Below are 14,269 nucleotides of genomic sequence, written 5' to 3' on the forward strand. Positions count from 1 at the left end.
TCCTTTCATAAGAGCATGTCTCTTCTGACAACACAATTACTTGGTGTGTTCACACCACTGTTTTTCTATAAACTATCATTAAATAAAACGGAGCACTATCACTGTTCAGCTTATCACTCATTTAAGCCTCACATATTTGGTTTACATAATAATTTTTAAATTGATTTATGCTTCAAGCTTCCTGACTGCACTTTACTTAATAACCTTATAGGTCAAAGAAGAATTATTCACAATGTCTTCCATATGTGATGTTTGCTTGCACAAGAGGCTTGACATTTCAAAATGATCCAACTCTTTTAAGTTACAGTATCCACACAAACTATTGTACATTTGAGAGCTCAGTAGGATAGTAATGGATTGTGGATAAACTGATATCCACTGTTGAACAAAGTTAGAAAATACAAAATTTAAAGTACAATACTTGACAAAATATACAAAATGAATATAGACTTGCATTATATCTTTGGTTAAACTTAACAGGAAGGTTAAAAGGGAGCAAAACTATTATAAATTTGTTCATACCGTTATTTAAAAGTTTTATATCTTTTAACAGCTTTTTATCTCTTTTAATTATATGAAAATCATGGAAGATGGTTCTTTGCAAAAAAAGTTATATATATATATATATATATACATACATATACATTTTTTTTTTTTTTTAAAGACACCAGTAGTCCACACAAGGGTGACAAGAAACAGGATTACATGCATATAAGTACAAAAATTGGGCACACTTACAGATTTCAGTTCTTGATTCAGTTCCATTCTTATGTCAATTCAATGCATGTCAATTTGTCATAAGCAAAACATTAAGGATCCCGCTCAACTAAGGGAACCCTGTCAGATGGTCCATAATAATATTAAATTAATTTCTAATGAATTATATATTTATGTTTCCATTTTTTTAAGATATAAATATTTAATCAGTGGCATACATTAAAAAAAGATTGTTTTAATGTCAAATTTATTTAAACAAACATTACAGAAAACATCACTGACGAAAGGTTAAGTGAGGATATAACAAATATACTGCATATATTCAGCAACCCTTCTCTCTCTCTCTCTCTTTTCTAGTTGACTAAAGAGCTATGGACACTGAATGACGTTCCTGCATTAAATGCACTGATCTACAGTATGATAATGGGTAAATGTAACCTTGCGTGACATTGTTTAACTAGCTGTTTTATTGATGTATTTCCACGGCTTAAACACAGAGCGATTACACAAAACATAATCTATTTAAAATTGGAAACCATCTTTTGGCATGCATTCTGATGATCATTCATGGTAATTTTGTGTATATCTAGTAGTCAAGTAAAGAGGGAGAGAAGATAAGTTTGCACTCTGTGCTACGGACCACATTAAAGTGCGCCAGAATAACGTTTGTCGTTTAATTTTCAGAATAAAATAACACTTGAAAGCTGAGATCTTGTTTCATGTCAAAAGTAACAAGTGACAATGATTATGCCGATTATATGGATTATTGAATGGCAGGTGTAATGCAAATCTAATGTTTAGTAATGTTTCGTTTGCGCATCAACAGAAAACCAGAAGACCAAAAGATCAATCACATTTCATCAAAATGAAGACTAAAGTTCAGAAATGAGCCAACATAGGGCTACATTTTATTGCTATTTCAAAAATTTTCAAATATAAGTTTATACCAATAATTTGTGCTGAAAATAAAGAAACAAAGTCATGTACTTTACCGCTGCTTAAGTCCATCCTCGTCTCTTCACACCAACAACTGGTCTGTTGCTAGTGAACCTGAAATCAATGCAGCTGTGGGGTTTCTTCTCTCAACCTGTCATGATGTTGTGTTGGTGAAATGGAAAGTAACTCACCTTCAAGAACTGAAACGACACGGTCAGATTTTATATGCAGTTGAAATAAATTTTATTAAATTTTTATTTTTTCCCTGGAATGTAATAATAAGGATGATGGAAACCTCAGTAAATTTACCCCAACCCCCCCCCCCCCCCCCCCCCCCCCACAACATTCAATAGTCCTTAATAAATATCAGTTATCCTGAGCGTTGCTTCCACGGTCTACACAAATGTCAGGAAGTCATGCTTTTGACTAAAATCTTGATGACATCATGGTTCTAAGCGAAGGAAACCAGTTTTCAAAAATGTAAAAAAAAAAAAAATTAAATTAAAACTTAAAATAATGCATTTAGCAGATGCTTTTATCCAAATCAACTAACAGTGCATCCAGGCTAACATTTTTTACCCAACACGTTTAAGTTTAAGAACTGAATTAAGCAACCAGAAATTTGATCCATCAGCATTTCCATTGCTGTAAACAGTTTTTTTGTTATAGTGATGAGTGACGATATCTTGCCATGAACATATCAATCTGTCTGCACATGACATTGTGTCAAAAACAAACTATGTGTCACAGCTTGAACAGGAAGTGTCTGTTGTAGAGGTGCTGTTGCCACCCAAAGCAGTGTGTGCTGCAGGCGATGAACTGTCATTTTTGCTCTTTAACAAATTCCCTGTGTGCTATTACACCCAGTTTAGCTATCACCACGCCAATATCTACAGAGTTTCCTCGTCGTCCTCCAGACCGCTGCTTGACCTCGTGGGCAGGGACTCCTTTAACAGGATGTCATCGACCTGCTTTGCACTGTCCTCTGGCTCCTCAGGTATGGATGGGGGCAAGCTGTCAGCATCCGAATTCAGCACATAGCCTGGCAGTGTGGCATGGGCACTGATAGTTGGCCCCCCGCTGCTGCGGTAGACTCGGCTGGAGAAAAGCGTGGTGGAGCGGGTGCCAGGGCCCCCAGTAGCCAGCTGGGACTGACTGCTGGTGCTGTTGTTAAGACCCGTCAACACAGAACCGTAGCGGTAGCTCCCACACACCACCGGACCCTTCCAATCAAACGCTAGGTTCCACCGGGTCCATGTTTTCTTGATCTCAGTCTGGACCTGTGGATCAGAGTTAGATGCTAAAGAACACTGGATGTTGAAATGCACAGGAACTTTTTTATACAATCACTAAGGCAGATTTCTATATACTGTCAGTCATAAGACAATAACCTTAAAAAACTATAACAAGAGGTACCATAATACAATGTTTTGTTTTGTAAAAACAATGTACTGCAGCTATTGAATGCATTTTGAACCAAAGCACTCAAAAATAATCCACAGTTTAGCCCACACTAATTGCGGTCTTGTTCACTGCATTGAAAGTTTTGGGAAATGGATCCTAGTGATTGTAAAATTCTCCTAAACTCCAACACTACAGTCTACCCCGACAGTTAGGATGACGAACACTTAAAACTTCACAGTTTGTTCTGACTGGTCTTGATTAAAAACTAACATATTGTAGCAGAAATGAGTCAAATCAGACAAATCAAAGAGTCTATCAGAGCTGTGTGCATTGAAACATGAGCTGAATTCCTCAGGAAGTCATAAATCAGTTCTAGTGCCACAAGAACCAGGCAAGATAACCAACCAACCAACTTGTTCACACAACAGCTTTCAACATTAACACCAATAGAACAATTATTGACAATTTTAATTCGAAGAAGAGATTGTCAAATTTATTGTTCGTGATTGGAATGCAATGCTGGACATCACATGTAAACCCAGGAGATCAAGTTAAATACTTGCATTGACTTCCCCCACCCAGCCAGTGAAACCAGACTGAAATTCCTAAGGGGGAAGGGCTTTAAACCTTTGTCTTCACAGAAAAGTCCTTTGCCAGAGAATGGCAAAGAAACCCTTTTTATCCATTATATATGGACCAGAATGAACTAAAAAAAAAGACTTATGAATGAATCATTCCATTGCTTAACTCCATATTCATTTACGTGTAACCCACACATTTGACTATCATGTATAATCACTTATTGTGTATGTCTTTTGATAACTATAGGATACCTAGTCATGTCTAGTATTCAAATAATCGCATTTTCTTGCTTGATATTGTCCTGACAATCATTTATTTGTAAAATATATCATAATCATGTTATAGGAATCATGTCCAAAATTAGACCCTGTGAGGCAAGAACCACATGCTTGGTAAGATAAACAAATGATTTATGATACCCCAGACCCCAGGACCATATCTGATTGGTCAAGGCAGCATTTGAGGGGTGGCCAACAAGGAAGTTTAAAAACTTTGGACACGATTAAATCTTGCTTTTAGTTCTAGTCTAGCTGCTGCTATTAGCCATGTCGGCTTTTAGTCTAGCATTGCTTGTGCTATCAGTCATGCAGGCTTTTAGTCTGCTTTTAGTTCCAGCCTTGCTCGTGCTATCAGTCATGCCTGCTCTTAGCTTGTAGCTTTGCTACCTAGCTTTAGCTTGTAGCATCTAGCCATGCGGTTAATCATCATTGTTCTTTGAGCGCGGTTCCAGCGTGCCTGCCTGCTGCTACTATGCCACGATGAGAAAGAAAACAACCTAGTCTCGTCAAACTTTATTTCTTTTCTTTTCCGTTTGAGAGTTTCGTGTTCTGAGTTAAGTTTTGTAACGTCCATTCAACTTCAACCAGCGAACACGACTCTGCACTTTCAGCCAACGCTCAACAACCACGGGCTTCCCAAGACGTCACTTCACTACTGAACTTCCAGCCAATCAGCGACACCGGGATACCCCTTTCAACTGGAGTCCCTTTCACAGCAAACGAAGGCAACGTATTCCCAGATATTTGTTGTGCTGGTGTATCTAATATAATTTTAACCCCATTGAGAAACTCAATGCGAGCGCTAATTACGTGATTGATGGTTGTTCATGTCTATGCAATTTAACGTATTGCTGTAAACTTGGGATTCCATATTTCCATTCTCTTAAACTCATCTTTCCCTAACTTTCGACCTTCCTGCAACTTGTGTGAATGTGTGTGTGCGTGCGTTTATGTGTTAGATTAGTTTATATGTCTTAGATTTATCTAATAAAGCCTTATTCATATTGAAAAGAGAAGTATCTTGTGTTTTGTGCTTACAAGTTAATGTCTTAAACTGCCGATCTTATTACTGTGCTAATTGATAGTGGTTTCACTATAGTTTGGATATTAGTATCCAGCGCAGATTTGATGTTAAACGGCTCGTTCACTGAACGGCAGGCGCGTCTCCGTGAACAGCCGTGAAACAGTGATTCTGTTCAAATTCCCTTTAAAATCTTAAATGATTCCCTTTGAGCTAAATTGACCTGTTTCCCTTACAATATGTTGCAAAGCACTTTTACAATAGGTTTAAATTAACAGTATTATTACATCTATACAACATTCAATGTGATTTAATGGGTGGGGGATCTCCATTAACACCACCAGTTTCTAGCATCTGCCTGGCTGAAGCACTGGCAGCCGCTGTGTGCCAAAACGCCCACCACACACTGGCTACTGGTGGAGTGGAGACCAAGAGACGTAGCCAATCAGTTTAAATAAGCATGAGTAGGAGGTTATGATGGATGGAGACCAAAGAGCAAATTTGTCCAGCATGCCAGGGTTGTATTCCTACACATTTTATTTTTTTAAGGAACCCCCCTGGGATTGCTAATGACATCAAAGAGTCAGGACCAGTTTAACATCTCATTGGAGTCGGCTGCTGGGTGAGTACTCCCTGCTGGCCTCACTAACATCCAACAGAAGCATAACTTTCTCAAGCAGGCTTCCAATACACATACTAACAAAACACAACCCTGAGGTTTCCACCATAGGAAAGGTCTCCTCTTGGTCCTGGTCCAGTGGAATCTCTAATGGGGAGATTTGTGCAACCGCTGACTGGTTGTCACCGTCTACCTTTATTAGATTCTACAATCTGAGCATCCCTGCCCTGCAGGTGCGTGTCTTATCTCAAGTAGACCTCAGAACGTTTTCTGGTCTCCTTGTGGCTCAGGCTTATGGAGCCCTCGCTAAGTTCTTCATGTGCTTATAGCATGGCGCTACTGGATATGTATAGGCAGGGCCATGCAGAGACCTTTGGAGGGGCAGGTGCTCAAAGTATAAAAGGGGCACATGGAACAAGGTTTTAAATGGCGCTGTTCAAAATATCAATACAGCAATATATTGTGATGCATTCCTTGGGGATTCACGTATCGATATGGATGGTTATGTATTGATACAGCAGCAAATGCTTTGAAGCAAAGAAACAATAGAGAAGACAATTTTAAGTTTAAAATAATAATAGCTCTGGGATTAGAAACTGAAATGTCTTAAATTGTCCCAACCTGATGGCTTTTTCTTCTCTGTTTCAGCATTAATCTATTATTTTAACCATCACTACTACTCTTGCACCTAATCAATAAGTCCACCTTAAATATTGATACAAAACATAAAAAAACTGATCCACTGGAATATAGTGATTAATATTATTATTACGGTTGTAGTTGTTATTGTCTAAAATTGAACACCTTTGCAATGTAAACAAATGACAGGCTACATTTGTTATTCATATCCTTCACACTGCACTTTGATGTCAGGTATATCATGCATTTTTTTATTGACATTGATATTTTTACATTTATTTCCAGAGAGATATTATTGAGTTTACAGGCTAAAGTGGTCTTGTAAACACTGTTGCTATTGTAGAAAAAAAAAATTGCGTCACATTTAAAATATAATTATATAATTAATTCCTGAATTTTTATAATGATAATTCAGAGAATGAGAAAATCTGAATGAGCCTTACCAGTGTTGTGATAATTATTTTTAAGGCACTCAACGTGTAAAAAAATAAATAAGTACTGTAATATGATAAAAGTTTAGTCAAATAACATAAAAAAAGATCAGACCCCTCGATGCCTGTGAAACCTTTCTCCCTCAAACAGCACGCTAGTGTTACTACTACAGGCTACACACAGCAACTTATCTGCATGTTCTCACATCATATCGTTCTTGTAAAATAATAATAAGTAAATAAACATCAAAATCACTTCGCTGAGAATGAAACACCACTTACCAGCTGCCACGGTTCTGAAAATACAATTAAAAATGCGCGTGCGGCCTGAGGAATTTTCCCGGTCAGGTGAAAGGTCATCATATTGGTCATTTTATTTACGACTAAATTATTATTAATAAATTGTAATAATATTATGATTGGGCGTTGGCAGGCATTCACAAAAGGGTATGTTATTACAAAAAAAAATTCGAGGAAATTTTGCTTTGACAAAAGGGCACTTTTGAGGCAAAGGAGCAGGTGCTCAAGTGAACCAGTTCTTTCGGACAATTCGATCAAATAAACCAGTTGAAAAAAAAAAAAACGGTTCACCGGTTCTTTTGCGCTCGATGTAATGTCATTAGCGATGACTGCCCTTAATTCAAGCCTTCAGTTTACCCACGCTTATAACATAAGCACAGAATCAGTTCAGAATCAATCACCAAAAGAATCAGTTCGGTTCAGACGAGCTGTGAGTCAGTCTGCTTCACACTGAATCACACATGCGCAGTATCATCAGCTCCTCGGTTCTCGACGAATCAGACGCGTCTGACAGAAACGGTTCTCAATGAGCGCTTCATAACTCCTGACCTGATATTTAGATATACTATTCTTCAATAAATATATTTGTTTGACAGGGAAGCTGTGCGCAAACAGGAATATATATTATTTTAAAAAAAAGAAAAAAAAAACACCCCAGAAAAAAGGGCACTTTCTCTCCAGGAATAAAAAGGGCAGGTGCTCAAGCCCCCTTTGATGTCTATGTGTGCATGTGCCTGCGTTTCCCCAAAGCAGTCATCAATGATGACCCAATGCTCTTTCCCTCATCTCAGGGAACCAAGGTTATGCAAGTAACTGGAGCGTCTTCCCAGGAAGTCTCCCATCCAGGTACTGACCAGGCTCAATCCTGCCTAGCTATAGTGGGTAACCAGTCTTGGACTGCAGGGTGATATGGCTGTGGTATGCTGTGGCTGTGGAATGTTAAAAGTTCTTCATGGAACCATAGAATCCAATAAAGAACCTTTACATTTAACGGTGTGGTCCATGATTATTTGTGCACTAGTATAACAAAAAACAAGCAGGAAGTAGTATGAATGTGTGACTGGGCAACAATTTTTAGGCTTGATGTGTGTGCAGACACAGTGCAGTGGCCAAAGTGCCAAAAAACAATAATAATAATAATAAAAATAAAAAAAAGTACAGAATGCAATAGCACATCCGGTGATAACCCACTTAATATTGTAAAGCAGCTTTGCTGGTGCTCACCTCTCCATTACAGTAGCAGTAGATGATAGACACAAAGAAGCCCTAGAGAAGAAACAAAAGTATTTGTTGGTGCGATCTCTCAACAGAGTTCAAATGTCTCAAACTAATGACTCTGGTAATAATGACTTTTGATTTTCATTTGTAAGTTTAGTTGAGTCAGTGATTAAGAAAAAAATAAATCATTAATCTCTGGAAAATGTTTATAATATTTACATTACAGCACAGTTAATTATGCACTGGTCCAGTTTTCACTGATTTGGAATCATTATTTTTTTATATTAGGTATTTAATTAATTACAGCTGACAGTGACCATCTGTTTAGTTTATGTATTATATTTAAAAGCCATAAAACAAATTAAATGTTAATGTAATTAAATTATTTTATTGAATTTACCCGGTTCTGTGACTGTGTTTCTGAAGTTACTGCAATTGTAAAGGGAAGTGATGTATTCTTTTTGGGAAAGACAAGCACTGAATCGTGTCATCAAGCTCCAGATAAAAGACTCTTAACCTAACCAGCACCTGTCATTTAAGACAACCGAACATCTCAAATGGAAATCAATGGTGTGTCATGAGATGTCAAGCCTATCTGGAGTGCTGTGAACTGGATTGACCGGTCAGTATTTCTCTGTCTTATAAGCTACTTAAACATTTAATGTTTTAGCAGTTTGTGCAACAAGCATTTACATGCAAGCAACATTCTCATCAACACCTGTGGGTGGATGTTTCTTTTTAATTATATTTACTAGTTGTAAATTAGTACCATGCATATTCTGTACAACCAGTGCTAAATATCTGAGCGTTTCCCAAAGAAACCAACTTTTCCTCATTTCCTTTGCAACAAGGTTTGTAATAGAACATTAACATTAATTTCTTTAGCAAAGTGACTTTTTTTTATTTATTTTTTTTATTTTTCTGAGGTGAAGAAATTATAAACATGTTTTTCCTAATTCTTCCTCTGTGGTAGCTAAGGATTTTCGTAGTAGAAGAAAAAGTTGTAAAAAATTATTAAATAAAAAAGTTGCAAGAACAGTTTTACAAATTTCATGTCATCACTGACTTGCAAATAAAGAGTGTTTTTCCTTCTTTTTTTAATGTTTAATCCAAATCAATAATAAATCATGCAAAATGCATGCACAACATTTATATAAATTATGCTAAAATACACATTAGAATTTATAATTTTTAGATTTTTGCATTTATCAAAAGAAAAACATTTGCATCTTGACTGGCAGAGATCACTGATTACATTAGCTATTCGTGCTTTAAAGGCATCGTTTCCAAGTACCTGGAAAGAATTGAAGAACAGCTCACAATACATCCGCACCTCCCAGCCAAGACCTTCGAATGTGTGCGGCATCCCAACAAACACAATGTAATGCACTCCAAACACAAGCACCAACACAAGCGTGGATTTGGCAAGCTTCCTGAACAGAGAGAAATGAAAATGTTCTATGAATTAAAAGGATAAAACAAAACATCAGTTATTTACTCACCCTCATACCATTCCAAACCTGTATGAATTTGCAGGTACATCTATACAGCAAATTTCAGAGAGCGAAATGCTCTCATGTCATATGGAATCAGCATGATTGGAAACTGCATGGGGACACTTACTGATTAAGTTCCCCATGCAGATTTCCCATCTGATTTAAAGGAACACTCCACTATTTTTGAAAATAGGCTCATTTTCTAAAAAATAACCAAAGAGTTTCAATATTTTTCCTATTTGACACTTGACTCTTCTGTAGTTACACTGTTTACTATGACCGACGGAAAATGACAAGTTGTGGTTCTCTAAGCCGATATGGCTAGGAAATATACTCTCATTTCGGCGTAATGATATTACGCAGCGCCTGAAAATAGACCCCAGCTAACTTTATTTTTAGGCACTGCATAATATCGTTGTGCATGCTGCACCCATTACCAATTGCTGTTAACCAAGCTGTTTGGTTCGGAAGTGACCTGCTTCACTATTGACAATAGACATGTTTTGCTACAAAGTTTCACTAATGTAATCACACCTTTAGGCAGAATCTTCAGGCTGGTATTTTCTATATTGTAAACAGGAATGGATGTTATAAGTATAAAAGCATCATTAAAGGGGTCATATGATGTTGCTAAAAAGAACATTATTTGGGGTATTTGGTGTAATGAAATGTGTTTTAAGGTTAAAATCTATAATGTACATTATTGTTTCTCCTTTATGCCTTTCTGAAATGCGTGGTTTTTACAAAGCTCATTGTTCTGAAAAGCGAGGTGTGCACTGATTGGCCAGCTATCCAGTGCAATTATGATTGGCCGAATGCCTCAAGCGTGTGATGGAAATATTACACCCAAACCATACTGTGATACCGTGTGTCCTGGCGTGACAAGACAACAACAATTAAACCCATTTTTCATTAGGCATTTGTTGCATCCAGTGGGGACATAATTACTGATTATATTTTCTTTTTATACAGAGACTCCACTACATGGCAAAAGTAACAGCAAGAATAAAAGTTACACATTTCGTTGTGAGAACATTTGGGCAGCAATATGCACATCTTCCCACATAGTGACAGACATGTAGGGGCTTGTTAGAATGAGACGTTTTAGGTAGACGTGGTTGACTCTTAACTTCTATAAAGAATATCTCTTTGTATTTGAGACTTCAGTCTTTGCAACTTTACAGATCTTCTTTGTGCAACCAAGAGCTTGTAACTCTCCAAAGAGAAAGGAAAGCTTGAAAAGGCATTTTATGACCATTTTAAAGAGGTCTGTACACCTTGTGTGCTATATGTCTAAGTCTTCACAAACTAAAAACATGTTTAGCTAAGAATCACATGGATTCAGTCGATTAGGAATATAGGGCATCACAAAAAGTGTAAACATTCTGCCTAACATCTTTTTAGTTCCAAAGAAGAAAGTCGTACAGATTTTGAATGACATGAAGGTGAGTAAATGATGACATTTGATGAATTTTTATTATCTGTCAGACTGTCGAAAAGAAAAATGAAATGTATTTATATCCCTATCAAGTGATATAAATGCACAATTTCACTCTGTTTATACTGCAAAGTGACCACCGTTGAAATATCCCCAGCTAAGCAACATGTAATACAATTTTGATCTCAGTGAGGTATTTATGTTGGCCGATAAGGCCAAGTACAGTGTGTGATGTAGTCTTTAATCTGTGTTTGATGAATGTGTGTGGCTTTAATCAGAATTAAGACAAGTGCAAGATCTTTTTTTTAAAATGCTACGCCTTGCCTGCCAGACAGGTTAAAATGTCTTGCAAATTGGTCATGAAAATTATCCTGAAAAATAATTGGCAAAAAAGCAATGCTGGAAGATCATGAGGTACAAATCCTCTTTTAATTGAATCCCCGCTAAGTTTGATCAACCAAAGTGTTCCAGTAAAAGGAGTGTTGCACCAAACGAGAGTCAAAATGATGTGACGTACCAGCATTCGAGGTCATTTGCATTACAGATTTATTTCTGTTAGATTTATGACAAAGTTCTCTTTGGCTGAGCAAAATGCACTATTCACTGTGTTTGCAAATATGACTGTTTGTCTTTATGTCTGTTCTACCAGCTGTGCAAACTGACACCTGTGACTCTTCATGCTGCTAATTGGCGGGGAGGCAGCAATGATCAAATTGATTACGGTTATTAGTCGCACAAAATGACATCTATTGGCATTGTGTTTGCTCCAAACTGGATTCTATTAGGGAGCATCCAGAATAACATTTTGACATGCCAAACCCAAATGTGCATTTATAGGGTCTAAAAGCATTTTTTTTTCAAAGCCAGACAAAAATAACGAAAAATTTCCTTTCAGCATGTAACAAGATCAAATCTGTAATATCCAGTGAAATGCTACACTGATTACAGCACATGATGGAATGATGGAAACCACAATCCGAATCAAACTGCAGAATGAGTAGGCGTAGGGGAAGCTTATTATCACATCTCTTAGCCACAGGCGATTCTGCCTTTAAGCTGTCAGATGAAAAATTTTGCCTAAATTACATAAGGAAATAAATAGTTGCTGTAGCTTCCATTCTTTGCAGTCTAATAGCAGAGATGATGCTGCTGTAATGACACAGACAATTTGGGCTGGTATAACACTGAATTCACAATTTCAATGCACTGGAATGGATAAAAAGAGGCTCAGTGGAAGTGGATGCACAAACCTGTACTGTTTCCGTGTGTCATATCTGCCTGCGTTGGTCTCGCGGATCTTGGTGGCGAGAACCCTCACAATATTCACAAACAGGAGGAAGTTCAGCTGAGAAAGAAAGAGCAAAGAGAAATAACTGTAAAAGGTGACACTTGCTGCCTGCCTAATTATTATTTGAGTAACTGAAAGACTGTAATGGGAGTGAGGATTTTATCCATTATGCATATCTGGACAATAAAGCTTTTCACAGAAGGGTCACTGGCAGATGACCGGCTAAGTGATGTGTATGGCTGCTTTTTTCCCAAATGAGCAGGGATGTCATTTGAAATATGCTAATTTCCATCTGCTTAATCATAATGAGTGGGGTGTCTGTGCATGAGATTTTAAGCTCAGTCTGGAATCAATAAGACCAAAAAAAAAAAAAAATGCATTCTGGGAGCAGAAAATATGGTTTAGGGTCATACGGGTATTATTTAAGATATAGTGTTTGCAGTTCAGCATTTCAAATACAAAAAGACTCTGCATTATTTGGTGTGTATCTTTATTCTGAAATTATTTTATATTGCTTTCCATTATGTATATGTACTAAAAAGTGTTTTTAGCACTATTTAGATTGCTTAGCTGCGCATGAATAATTAATGAAGAAAAATACATAGCTCTCCTATAAACACTGGTGTTGTTGAGCAACATGAATTATGATACCAAGTAGTGCACAAATGATAAATGAACACCACAAAAGACTAGTGTATGCAAAAATGTTTAAAAGCTATATTAAGATGCACTTCCGACAGTGTCCAAACATTCGTCCAGTAACCACAAAAGTCAGTCTTGCTAATGAATGTTTTGTTTAAAAAAAATCTTAATGATAACTGCAGTTATAACTGATGTTTGGTTCAGGGGTGGCAAAAGGCAAGACAAACAGATGGAGCTTTGAAAATGACCTATAAGCAGGCCCGGCGCCACAAGGGGGCAAAAGGGGGCAATGCCCCCTCAGATCTGACTTGTGCCCCCTCTGTTTCATTTTTGTATTCATTGTTAAAAATAAAATGTTCAACCTTTTGAGTTAAATAATAATTTAACCTTATCCCCATGGGATTTAGAATGTTCAGTATTGTAACTCGTGACATTACTGCCAGATTCAAACGTCTTTCGCGTTGGTTGGCGCTGAGCCAGAGACGGACGAGCTCAGCGCTGTCATATCACAACTATGCAGTGTTTTTTTAACCTCATAATGTTTATTTTAGATTTCATACATTTAAATAGGCTACACATAAGCACTGGTAAAACAATAGCCTACATTTGGAGTCTGTGAAAGCAGCAAAAACAATCTATTCAAATATAATTTGCCGACGTGTGTTTTTCATATCAGATAAACACAGTGGAAGCAAGGCTAACTATAAAGTTTACTCTATTGTTATAAAAAATGTAAACGACCAAACACACTCACTTACACATATTTGAGAATCGGAATATAGGATAGTTGATGACATGGTAAGTAAGTTTGTGAATATTTCAAATAAAAAAGGAAAAACGAAATGAAGGATAGCCTACATCTGTTATACAGTAGCTGTGTCTCATTTAGAAGGCCACGTCCTCCGGAGGTCGCATCCTCTGGAGGTCGAATCCTCTCTAGGATGCGTATACGGAGTGTCCTTCACCCTGGGATTAAACGAGACGGCCTTCGTAGGACGGACGGAAAACGAAACAGCTAAATAACAGATCCAGTCAGTTTCTACAGTGAACAATATAAAAGTGGCCTCGAAATGTAATACAAGGGTTAAATAATAATTATTTCTCGCCCTGCTAGCAAAGTACTGTTAAACTGTAAAAAAACAAACAAACAAAAAATCACTAAACACTTCTAATCATGTTTACCACACTTGTAATTCAACTTTTAAAAAGTGAAGAACTTTAAAGTACTTACATTTAAACACCACATCGCTTGTGTGTAGA

General features: G+C 37.1%; 1 protein-coding gene across 1 annotated transcript in view; it reads right to left on the reverse strand.

Annotated features, from left to right (window-relative positions):
• Positions 1-2,239: 2,239 nt before the first annotated feature.
• LOC113108675 (parathyroid hormone 2 receptor-like) overlaps positions 2,240-14,269 on the reverse strand; it is a 70,035-nt gene continuing 58,005 nt past the window's right edge. Inside the window, 4 exon segments of the mRNA XM_026271949.1 lie at positions 2,240-2,933; positions 8,152-8,193; positions 9,440-9,578; positions 12,330-12,424. Of these exon segments, the coding sequence (XP_026127734.1) occupies positions 2,544-2,933; positions 8,152-8,193; positions 9,440-9,578; positions 12,330-12,424 (666 nt within the window). The 3' untranslated portion in view covers positions 2,240-2,543.

Source organism: Carassius auratus, chromosome 9, assembly GCF_003368295.1.
Source record: "Carassius auratus strain Wakin chromosome 9, ASM336829v1, whole genome shotgun sequence".
Lineage (NCBI taxonomy): Eukaryota > Metazoa > Chordata > Actinopteri > Cypriniformes > Cyprinidae > Carassius > Carassius auratus.